At 39.8% G+C, this 12742-nt stretch overlaps 1 protein-coding gene across 2 annotated transcripts in view; it reads left to right on the forward strand.

Moving 5' to 3' along the window:
- The window catches only part of COL5A3 (collagen type V alpha 3 chain), a 304770-nt gene extending 292678 nt beyond the window's left edge, over positions 1–12092 (forward strand). For both annotated transcript variants that reach the window (XM_040346392.1, XM_040346393.1), the window contains 10 exons: positions 304–357; positions 761–868; positions 954–1007; positions 4149–4184; positions 5511–5564; positions 6202–6457; positions 6568–6680; positions 7983–8051; positions 9120–9353; positions 9733–12092. In XM_040346392.1, the coding sequence (XP_040202326.1) occupies positions 304–357; positions 761–868; positions 954–1007; positions 4149–4184; positions 5511–5564; positions 6202–6457; positions 6568–6680; positions 7983–8051; positions 9120–9353; positions 9733–9879 (1125 nt within the window). In that variant the 3' untranslated portion in view covers positions 9880–12092. The remainder of the gene's footprint in view (positions 1–303; positions 358–760; positions 869–953; positions 1008–4148; positions 4185–5510; positions 5565–6201; positions 6458–6567; positions 6681–7982; positions 8052–9119; positions 9354–9732) is intronic.
- The last annotated feature ends 650 nt before the right edge of the window (positions 12093–12742 follow it).

Consider the following 12742-nt stretch of genomic DNA (forward strand, 5'->3'; position numbering starts at 1 on the left):
GAAACATTGATTTTCACACGTCATGCTACATGACCTCCCAATGTAGGACCGTTGTAGGACAAGTGTGAACCCAGCCTTAACCACCAAGTAGGCAAGTGACCGAAACGAGTTGCAGCTGTGTGTGATAAGTATGGTTAACAATTCCCAGCACCTCCTGCCAGTAAGTCAATGTATTTTAGGTTAAAGGATATGTTCACGTTTTGGAACATGTTAAAAAAATCACAGAACCTATACTACAGAATGGCAGCTTATATTATGCACTAAAATAACAAATTACTTATTTTTTTACTTTTTTCTCTAAAGGGACCCAGTGGCTTGCCTGGTCTTAAAGGTGATCCTGGATTTAAGGGAGATAAGGTAAGATCTCCATTTTAGTCTCTCTTATCTACCTGTTATTCAATCTGACTATGTGCATTTTATGATTGACATTCAGCTGGTGGCATTATGACAGATGTGTTTGTTGGATAAGAATGCAGTGGTAATAGCTGCAAAGTTAGCCAGATGACAGTAACATTCTACCTTACCTACCAGATACATAGTTTGTCATCTAATCAAATGGCTGTAAAAAAAAAAAAAGCCCACCACTGCCCAATAAGATTCTCAGTCACTTTAGGCATCAGTCTATTTTGCAACCAACAAATATTTTAAGAATCATAATTTCTAGTTAAACAGCCAGATTTGATACCAAAATGATAACATACACATTTCATTTGTTCTGAGAGTTTTTAATATTGAATGTTAAATGTCTTTCTCGTTGCAGGGTCATGCTGGTCTTATTGGCTTAATTGGACCTCCAGGAGAAATGGGAGAGAAAGGAGACAGAGGACCCCCTGGAATTCAGGGTGTACCAGGACCCAAAGGAGACATTGTAAGTAACCCATAGTAATGGCAATGAAGTCACCGGACCATCTGTATGAATGTGAACTATAACCCTTTCTTCTTCCATGTTTAAGGGATCTGTTGGTATCTCTGGACCAAATGGACCACCTGGACCCAACGGCCTGGCGGTAAACACCGATTTTATTTTATCTTGATGTAATGCAGAACCATCTAGTTGCTGGTTAAACAAGAACTATTTTTAAGTAGTCACCTGGATGTAAATAGGATTGCAGGTCAAATGATGCTTAAAAGATCCAAAGTGAGGGCTGCGTCTTAATAGTATTAAATATCCACACCCCAAATTAAAACTTACAAACCAACAACTTCATTTCATAGTTTTGAAAGGACAGTTTTTAATGTAACCCCAGAAGATCAAGTTAAGCATATGGAGTAAAAATAAAAAATAAATGTAATCTCAATCTCACCCAGAGGGGGATGTAGAGAGAAGAAGGGGAATGCCCATATAGTGTAGTATGCATAAAATATTTATTCGATAAATACTAAAACATTCACATTAAGCAAGATGGAACACAATGCATCATCCATGAGCGCCAAGCTCATTCCCATGTCACTTCCGAGGTGCCTGTCAGCCAATCCCGACGCGTATAGTCACAGGACTTCATCAGGGGATCTTCCCCTGATGAAGTCCTGTGACTGTGACAATACGCGTCTGGATTGGCTGACAGGCACCCTGGAAGTGACATGGAAACAAGCTCGGTACTCGTGGATGATCTATTGTGTTCCATCTTGCTAAATGTGGGTGTTTTAGTGTTTGTATTTATCGAATAAATATTTATGCATACTACACTATATAGGAATTCCCTTCTTCTCTCTACATCCCCCTCTGGGTGAGATTGAGAATACATTATAGAGGAATCACCATCCACCATTCAGCATTGTTTCTTGGGACAACAAGAGGAGGACCCTGTAAGGAAGTCAGGATCTTTTTAAAACCACCAACTATTTATGCAATGACCCCCAGAAGATATTGCAATCACCAGCTTTCCCATGCTGTTTTACAGCAGTAAGGTGAGAGGCCACTTCACACAGAGGTGTCATTGCATGGGATGAAGAACAAATCATATGTAAGGCCTCGTACACACAACCGTTTTCCTCGACAGAATCCATCAAGAAACTTGGTGGCAGAGCTTTTTTGCAGAGGAAACCGGTCGTGTGTATGTTTTTCATCGAGAAAACTGTCGAGGAACTCGACGAGAAAAAAAGAGAACAAGTTCTCTTTTTCCTCGTCGGGAGTCTCAATTTCCTCGTCGTGTTCCTCGTCAGACTGGTTTTCGACGAGAAACACGTTCGTGTGTATGCTTAGAAACCTGCGCATGCTCAGAATAAAGTATGAGACGGGAGCGCACCTTTGGTAAAAGTAGCGTTTGTAATGGAGAGAGCACATTTGTCACGCTGTAACAGACTGAAAAGTGCAAATCGTCTCTTACCAAACTTTTACTTAACTCGCAGTAACATGAGATTAGCTAAAGCAGCAACAAGGGTTGTGCCAGTGGAATCGAACTTCCCCTGCCGTCGTATGTGTTGTACGTCACCGCATTTGAGAACAACAAGATTTTGTCTTGACAGTGTGTACGCAAAGAAAGCTTGTCAAGTTTCTCGACATGCCTAACAAGGAACTCGTCGAGGAAAACGATGTTTAATTTACGACGAGTTCCTCGGTCGCGTGTACGAGGCCTTACTTGATTGTTAGGAATCTGTAATTTGAAGAGTTTATTTGCACGTTTGGTTTACACTGCCACCTTGTGCACACCTTTATTATTGCCTTTTCATTTTCAGTACGTTTATTATTTTGTGTCACTTTAGTTTAACAACAGCACAGCATCAATCACATATACTTATCGGTCACGGATCCATCTATCTGTGTTTGCAGCAGTTGTACACACGGATGGACTGTCTGCTGAAAACGGTCCGCCGGACCGTTTTCAGCGGACATGTCCGCTCGGAGATTTCTGTCTGATGGTTGTACACACCATCAGACAGAAATTCGCGCGGACACGATACGCGGTGACGTGGCCCCGCCGTCGCAGCGACGATGACGCGCGCGGCCCTGGAAGGTCAATGCTTCCACGCATGCGTCGAATCACTTCGACGCATGCGAGGGCTTTTGGCCGAGCGGACATGTACGGTGAGTCTGTACAGACGACCGAACATGTCCGACGGACAGGCTTCCAGCGGACATGTTTCTTAGCATGCTAAGAAATTTTTGTCGGCTGGAAAACGGTCGGCTGGACAAATGTCCGCTGGAAACCTGTCCGATAGGCCGTACACACGACCGAACATGTCCGCTGAAACTGGTCCGCGGACCAGTTTCAGCGGACATGTTCGGTCGTGTGTACGGGGCCTTATACATTGTTTTTTCCACTTCCAGTGATAGCGCGGGAGTATCACTCTACCAGTCTTGTAAAAAAAAAAAAGTATTTTGTTGGACATACATAAGGCCTTGTAACATGCAGATAAGAGAAGGAACATATTCCCTTTTGTGATAAAGATACACTCATTCTGTAATCAATAGAAGGTGGTATACCACGCTAAAGTAGCTTAGTGAATATGTACATATAATGAGGGACTGCAGCGACTAACCATGTGATATAAACAAGGCAAAACTTACATTAAACAAAAAATAGCGTTAATCTCGAAAATGATAAAAACCTAAATCATAATGTGACATGATACACTCTGTGCATAGATAATGTCCTTGTGATGTAAAAAAAAGGAGACAGTTCAGAAAATGTGCAGGAAATTAATCCTTGTGGTAAATATGCAGGAATCCAAAAACTGATTAGGCAGGAATTCACAGCCAATAAATTAATGCAGAGCCTTCTGTGGCACCCCACACTCTGTGATCAGGGATCCTTACCAGATGGTAGGGACTCACAATGGGATATCCAAACCAGCCAGAACCAGAAGGTAGACCATACATGTAGAGAGCTTCAATAGTGTAATACCGTATAAGTATTGTTTATTGAATAAAGCTAAATGGCTACTTACAATGGATAAAATGCAGTAAAGCATGGATACCGGCAAACACAAATTCTTTCAACCGCACTTCCGGGGTCACATGGGGCGCAACGGCGTCATCGCCTAGCTCCGCCCAACACGTTTTGTCATACGTGATGTCTTCCTGAGGGTCACTAGTGTTGTTTAAACTTTGTTAAGCATGCCAGAGTAATTCATAGCTGACTAAAGTTCAGAAAACCTTGGGAAAATAATTTTGTAGTAATGTTCATATCTTGCATTTTCTTTTGCAGGGACATCTAGGGCAGAAAGGTTCGAAAGGAAACCCAGTAAGTACTGTTGAACTCTGAAATAAATAATATCTCTTAATGCAAAGGTACTCACAGAGGATGGAGATATATTTGTCAATGTATCATGTTCACTTTTCCAGATGGATGCAATGCTAATACAACCATAATACATTGCATATCTGATTTGGAGAACTGTTGATGATTTAGACATACAGGGCTAGATTCAGATCTAAAGATCCGCTAACCTATCTGATTTACGTTACGCCGCCGCAATTTTTTGAGGCAAGTGCTTTATTTAGAAAGCACTTGCCTCTAAAGTTGCGGCGGCGTATCGTAAATCCCCCGGCGGAATTCAAATTCCACGGCTAGGGGGCGTGTACAATTTAAATCAGGCGCGTCCCCACGCCGATCGAACAGCGAATGCGCCGTCTGCAAATTTTCCCAGCGTGCATTGCTCTAAATGACGTCGCAAGGACGTCATTAGTTTCGACGTTAACGTAAATTACGTCCGGCCGTATTCGCGAACGACTTACGCAAACGACGTAAAATACGCCGCACTTACCCCTCATATAGCAGGGGTAACTTTCCGCCGGAAAAAGACGAACGCAAACGACGTAAAAAAAAAGCGCCAGGCGGTCGTTCGTTTCTGAATCTGAGTAAATGCTCATTTGCATATTCAACGCGTAAAAGATATGGAAGCGCCACCTAGCGGCCGGCCTGGAATTGCAGCCTAATATCAGACGGTGTAAGTCACTTACACCTGTCGGATCTTAGGCATATCTATGCGTAACCTGATTCTATGAATCAGGCGCTTAGATACGACGGCTGGACTCAGAGATACGACGGCGTATCAAGAGATACGCCATCGTATCTTCTTTCTGAATCCGGCCCACAGAGTGTACATCAATGGTTTATTGTAAACATTTGGCAAGAAAGGGTTCTCTACCCATGCATAGACATATATCTGAAAATCAGAATGCTGGGATTTGAGACACATGTCTATCCTCTGTCCTCTATAAATCCTTTCCCTAAATCAGGAAAACTTGGGCTGGTTCAAATGGTTTGCTTTTTTCTGTGAAAAAAAAAACAGTTGCTCACTAGACAAATTGATTTTCCAACATGCTGGTCCATAATTGTTTTTGGTTACCTGCACTTTCTATGCTCCAACTGGCTGATTTTCTTGAATATATTGGCTTGTATATGGCCTTTTATTATCTGCAGGGTTTTATGTTTAACTTGAGTATTAATCCTAAAAATGAATGCAGCCTTACAAGAAACTGGTAGCATTAGTCATCAATAATGCTAATGCTACTCCATCTCACTTGGAACCATTAGAAATACTGCTAATCACTATTCTCTTTCCAGGGACCAATAGGCATGAGAGGAGATCCCGGACATGCAGGACCTCCTGGTCCACCAGTAAGTCATGTGGATTTTATTTCTTTGGCTACATCTTTAGGAATAAATGTGTTTATAAGTAAGCAGAATCCTTAAACCCTGAGATTATTAAAAAAACTTCTCTTAAGCAGGCCATACACGGTCGAATTTTGAACAAATTTTCTTTTCAAAATCAGAAAGTTCTTTTTTTTGTGATCCGATGATGCCATCATTGATTTTTGAAATTCGGCCGACCAAGCCTTCATGTTGCTAGAGAAAAGATTTTGTGTGACCGGGAATCTTCTTTTCTCTCCGGGGATTTTTTTTTCTTGCACATGCGCATTTTTGTTTCTATTATATTTTTTTTCGCACAATTCTCCCATCATTGATTAGAAAATTGTTTGTTTTTCAAAAAATTTACAACATGACCGATTCCTCAAATTTGATTGCCGCACGAAAATCCGCTGTTGCTGCGGCCCACTAACGGTGCGAAATTCTTATGAAAATTCTTAGATACGATTTTCGAAAGAAAATTATTTCGAAATTCAAACCGTGTATGACTGGCATTAGCCAAACTTTGATTGTTCATAGAAGCAACTTTCCTAGTTACCCCTATTATAGTGTGAGCTACGTGTCAGAATAAAAAAAAAAAAGCAAAACTTTGTTGATTTCATAACAGGGTCGCCCAGCACAAGCTGTACAGCCTCTACCATATGAAGCATACGAGCCAACCAGAAAAAGGCGACGGCACTCTGATGGTCAGCAAAATGACATGGGAGAGATAGACTACATGGCTGATGGGATGGAGGAAATCTATGCCACACTTGGGTCACTTAAAACAGAAATCGAACAGATGAGGTGGCCTGTAGGCACCAAAGACAGCCCAGGAAGGACTTGTAAAGAGCTTCAGATGTGTCATCCCAATTATAAAGATGGTGAGTGAGACTAGGTGCATTTCTTTGCAAGACATATCTGGAGAGGTTGTATAGATTCATAGAAGTAATGGTTTAAGATATTTACAGTATATACTCTGTTCCTTTCGCAGGTGAATACTGGATTGATCCAAATCAAGGATGCAACAGAGATGCCTTCAAAGTGTTCTGTAATTTTACATCTGGTGGAGAGACATGTCTATACCCAGATAAAAAGTTTGAATCGGTCAGTATAGATATACATGGTTGTATTTGTTTTCTTCATAGCAGTTGCAGAAGGATTCATTAAAACCACTGATTCTTTTTGAAAAGAAACAGAGGGCTAGATTCAGATACAAATGCCTATCTTTAGGCGGTCGTAGCGTATCTCATATACGCTACGCCGCAGTAATTTTGACAGGCAAGTCCCGTATTCAGAAAGAACTTGCGCCCGAAGTTACGGCGGCGTATCGTATTTGGGCCGGCGTAAGCCCGCTTAATTCGAAATAGGCTGGTAGGGGGCGTGTTGTATGCAAAATAGACGTGACCCCATGTAATTGACGCTTTTAACGAACGGCGCATGCGCCGTCCGTGAAAGTATCCCAGTGCGCATGCTTGAAATCACGCCGCAAATAGTCAATGCTTTTGACGTGAACGTAACTTACGCACAGCCCTATTCGCGTACGACTTACACAAACGACGTAAACTTCTACGCTGTCCCGACGTCCATACTTAACATTGGCTACGCCTCATATAGCAGGGGTAACTTTACGCCGGGAAAAGCCTTACGTAAACAACGTAAAAAAATGTGCCGGGCGCACATACGTTTCTGAATCGGCGTATCTAGCTCATTTGCATATTCTACGCAGAAATCAATGGAAGCGACACCTAGCGGCCAGCGTAAATATGCACCCTAAGATACGACGGCGTAGGAGACTTACGCCGCTCATATCTAGGCAACATTGAGGCGTATCTGATTCTATGAATCAGGCGCCGAGATGCGACGGCCCGCATTCGGAGTTACGACGGCGTATCTGGAGATACGCCGACGTAACTCCTTTCTGAATCTAGCCCAGAGTCTTTATTAGAAATGTTAAATCTTTCTGCTCTTCCCCTTCCCACAAAGCATTATAATGTGGGTTGTAATCCTCAACTGAATGAATAGGAGAAGGGACACATATAAATAACTAGATTGTGTTATTCTGAGAAATTCTCATGACCATGCTTAAATATTTCATTCATTATTTTCTTGAAGCCTGCAGATTAGCATTGATGAGATTTATTCAGTGGTACTGAAGTCTAAACTGTAAAGGCATACTGTAGGAGCTTTTGCTCAAATGTCATCATTTGATGGAGTTTTTGATGGAACAGGAGACACTAAGATGATGGCTCTTCCTTTGGACTCCCTATAAAAATAAAAATAAAGGAAAATCATAAAAAATGTAGTAAATATTAAGAGAATTCCTACAATATGAAGATTAATTTATCATAATTTGAATTCTTGGTTGATGGAGGTTCTACTGATGAACACTTTGCCTTGTTCTTCTAGGTGAAAGTTGCAGCTTGGAATAAAGAAACCCCAGGAGACTGGTACAGCACCTTTAAAAGAGGAAAGAAGGTAAATATGATTTTTTATTATTATTATTATTTTTATTGAATTGATATTGTATGTAAATTGCTAATGTGCAGCTTTTACTAAAAACTTGCAGGGCAAAGTAGCAAGTTTACCTTTAAGTAGTTCTAAAGTTTTTTTTTACCTTTGTGCATTCTTTGCCTTCAATATACAGCTCCCCCCTCAGCCCCACCCCCCCCCCCCATACCTAATTGAACCCAATCGCGATCCAGCAATGTGCACAAGAGCAGCTGCTCTCCTGGTTTTCTGCCTACTCACTGGCTCAGAAACAGCAGCAGGAACCATTGGCTCCCACTGCTGTCAATCACAGCCAGTGAGGATGGAGTGGGGGGCAGGGCCAAACCATGCTCTGTCTGTCTTATGGACACAAAAATAGAGGCTCAGAAGCAATCACGAGTGCCCCTATAGAGGATCAGGGCTGCTCTGTGCAGTTACAGGTCTGAGGACTCTTTTCCCACCTCATATGACATAATTGGTCAATCACCAAGCACCTGTACTGAGACATGAGCGGAAAAGGAATGAGTTGCATGCTCCTTTATAAGTGGAAGTACTGGGTATTTTCTTCGCTTTCAGCAGTTAAGCAGTCACTCTGCATGCTCCAATACAAGTCTAGAGGTTAAAAGGTTTTTCCCCCTAGTTTTGTATTTATTCTACCCATGTACAATGGCACTGCACTTATAAAAGTCATCAGCTACTAGCAATGAAAATGTGCAATGACGGTAAACCTAGTTTAAACAGTAAAGGGCTGTACAGACTGGGGTGTTGTACAGTGCTTACAAGTGGTGGTTATGACTAAGGTCTTATAGGCTGAAACGCGTCAACCAATTCTTTCTGCATTTGACCACTGTGGCTTGTTAATAAATACTACAAATTTTTAAGAGCAACAACCTGAGTGCAGATCATCTTTTCCTCAGTGCTTACAAGTGAAGGAATCTTTTTTGGGTTGCAGTTTTGTTTTTAAGCCATCATAGTTTTGTTTATTAATATTATAAATATCTTGCATATTACAGGCCAGTATTTCACATATATTCTTGTTTTTTTTCTTCTGTACAGTTCCATTACATAGATGCTGATGGTAACGCCATCCATGTGGTACAAATGACATTCCTCAAGTTGCTAAGTGCAGTAGGCCGACAAAACTTCACTTATAACTGCCAGCAGTCTGTGGCGTGGTATGACACATCGAAGGCAAATCATGAACGGTCAATAAAGTTGAGGGCAGACAATGAGGAGGAGCTCAGTCACAGCCGCACACCACAGTTACGAGCATTATATGATGGGTGCCAAGTAAGTATCTGGGGTAATAGATATTTATAATACAGACGTTAGGGCATGTTAATTTACAGTTTTTTACAATTCAAATTTCTGGATATTACCATAAAGTGAAAACCCCTGATTGTTTTAATATTTGTCTCGGTGTTAATCTGGCCTTAAAGGGTTAGGTTTAATTTGCAGTCAAATTGTGGTATAATCGCGGTAAATTTGCACCTCTCCAGGTCAAAAAAATGAACAAATTTGCAACATATCACAGCGCAGCAGTGCATTTCAGTGCCACTGCACAAGTCAGTAGATATCAAAAACATGAGAATATTCTATTAACGACATTATAATAATCAGCAAACCACTTAGCAATAGCTATAACTTTTTTTCCTTCCCTTTCTCACAGCTTCGTAAAGGTGTAGAACGAACAGTACTCGAGATCAACACCTACAAGGTTGAAAATCTACCCCTTAGGGACGTTGCTGTCAGTGACTTCGGAGATAACAACCAGAAGTTTGGTTTTGAGCTTGGGCCAGTCTGCTTTAATGGCTAGAAAAACAAATTATGAAAAGAAAAAAAAAATGAAAAGAAAACTCTTAAAGCATCTTGCAGCCCAAGAAAGAAGAACTTTACGTTTCATGGCCAGCTAACCAAGACACTTCCACTGGTCGCCACTGGCAAAGATTTATCTTATGTGCTTTTGTTTTACTTTTTATTTTGTGTTACATATTTTTGTCTTTATTTTTAATGCGGGGGATGCTAGATCTGTGTTTCTCACCCTTGCAGGGTTTCATTAAAACCAAATAATAAAAAATATAACGGGATATGTTTGGCCCCCGGCGACCATGGCTGTTAGAGGACATGCTACCATACTGAAAGTGGGAAAAAGTCTACGGCACAGCAGTCACTGTGCAGTTGCTGAAAGAGATCATATGGATCATTTCTGCTCAGTATTCAGGATATTCTGTCCCCAAAATCTGAAGCTCTAACGGTTTTGCACTGGAACATCATTGAACAAGCAGGATGTTTATTGGCACCCTATTCATGGAACTTTTTGACACAAAGTTTTCTGATTGCTTCAGGCCATTGTCAGTCATACACTGAACACTGTCTCCTCCTCTTCAGATACTGGATATGCCCTGTTTAAATATCAAATATACATTGTATTATTTTATTTTGAACCCCAGTCTGTAGATGGCACCAAATGGATTAGGCTGACATGAAACTTGAGATAAAATAGCAAAAAAAAAAGTAAATTTATTGTATATTGTGTATATATAGCTTCCCAAATTCCCTATAATAATAAAAATGGGCTCTGTGTATTAAGGTAAAGGAAAACTATTAAATATTTGCTTTTTTAACATTCATATGTTCTTCAAGTGTATCAAGTGTCAGACTTTTATATACATCCCAGATCTGGTCTTCTTTTACATCATTATAGCGCCTGCTATATATATTTTTTTTCCTGACGATTTCCACTGAAACATCAAAAAGAATCTTAAGAACCATATTCCAGACTATCAACGATCTTTTTTGCACCAGGAAAAACTGCATTAATACACAGATGCCTTCAGTACATGGCCATGTTTTCAATTATTGACAGTCCTAGAAGCTTCATCTCTACATACTTCATCCCTTCTTCAATATGTTTTGAAGGATTTATTTACCATTCCCGAAGGTCTGTCTTGCTGATAGATGAGTTGCCTCTTGAACTAATTGCAAGTTGTCTTCTGCCAGCATGTGTAAATGTCACCGCTTCTCTCTTCCATCATGTTTGTTTTTTGGGGGCAACTTCAGCTACCTGACAGACAACTATAAAACAATAAGGTGAAACTTTCTCACAACCTCAGCATGAAGAATGATGTCAGAAAACGACCTTCTCTCAATTTAAGAGACAACTTATACAGAATGAAATGACCAGCCGTTGGGTAGTGATTTCCTTTAAAAAATACTTGGTTTGTGAACTTAAGGTGCTCATAACTTTACACAAAAATTTGGGTTAGTTAATATAGTAACATGGTTTGTAATATGCCAAGATTGGAATAAACTAGCATTGGTATTGTGAAGATAAGGGTACAGGGCACAAGTTCAGTTTTAACCTTTTCTTCGCAAAGGGGGTGACTCTACAAGACAATGAAAATTTAACATTATAACCTTGTAATTTCATATTAACCAATAAGGTGAACAAAAAAAATGTCTAAGATCAAATGATAAAAGCAATGGAGGACAGGATTACGTGTTTGTCTGCCTAATGATCACCATTTTACATTTTTAAGTTTTATATTATTTGTGTTCATCTATTGAAATATGATGGTCAATGAATAGTATCCAACCTGTGGGCACGGTATGGTACACACTACTGATAAAAGTAATAGAAAGAAAAAATAAACTGTTTTAAACCATCTTTAAAAAGCGCAGTAGAAAATATATTTTTAAAGTCAAGACTTCTTCCATATAAAATGATGTGCTTGTCACCCGCAGTCTGGAGGCAGCCATAAAATTTGCATCTTCATGGAACATAATGATATGGCTGCCCCCAGCAGTGTATATGTTACGGGTCACTTTAACTGAATTAATTTATAAAGCAGGGTGTGAACAAATGCAATATATGTAACAGAGGTGCTACAGAACAATGGATGACCACTGTAATGCTCTGAAGTTTTGTCCCCATTAATGGTGCTTACTTAAAACAGAACCCTAGCTTTTTGAATCGAAAAACTATAGCAAAAATATTTTTTCTACAATATACTGTATATTTAAATTATAGCTAAAAATGAGACTTCCCCTTAAGAGCTTTCATTTTTTTTAAGAGTTATCGTTTGCTCAGGGAAGTACAATACACAGCTGCCACCACTCCATTTTTTCCAAAATTCAAATCTCTGAATTTTTTTTATTAGTACCATTGTGAGCAAACATTTATAGTTTGCTTGATTTTTTTTTGTTGTTCTTGCTGGATCAGCTTGAACAGCTGAAAACGTAAAATCATAGATTTTTTTTTTGTAAAAACTATTCAAAATTCACTTTTTTCCAAAGTATGAAGGACCAACTATTAAAACGACCCCTCCGATTTTAATATCAAGTGCAATAGGCTAAGGCATACAACCAAATGCCTCTGGCTACAAATCTTAAAATGAAACAACACTATCCCATATAGAAATATGTTTTAGCTGTAGTTTTTCTTCTAGAAAACCTATCACAGTGATTATATAAGTCTGAGATTTTATTTAAAAAGACGAATGAGAAACCTAATTTGTTCTTCTACTTGTTCTAACTTATGGTCCTCCACCTCAAACCTAGCTTGTCGTCTACTCAACCATGTCTTAATGTCTTCTGAAAAGTCAGTAACATTTTCTTTAACCTTCAGTCATTTGGTTGTCACAGGGATTGAGTTACCATGATCAATTGAACTGTTATTT

The sequence above is a fragment of the Rana temporaria genome, chromosome 3 (assembly GCF_905171775.1).
Source record: "Rana temporaria chromosome 3, aRanTem1.1, whole genome shotgun sequence".
NCBI lineage: Eukaryota > Metazoa > Chordata > Amphibia > Anura > Ranidae > Rana > Rana temporaria.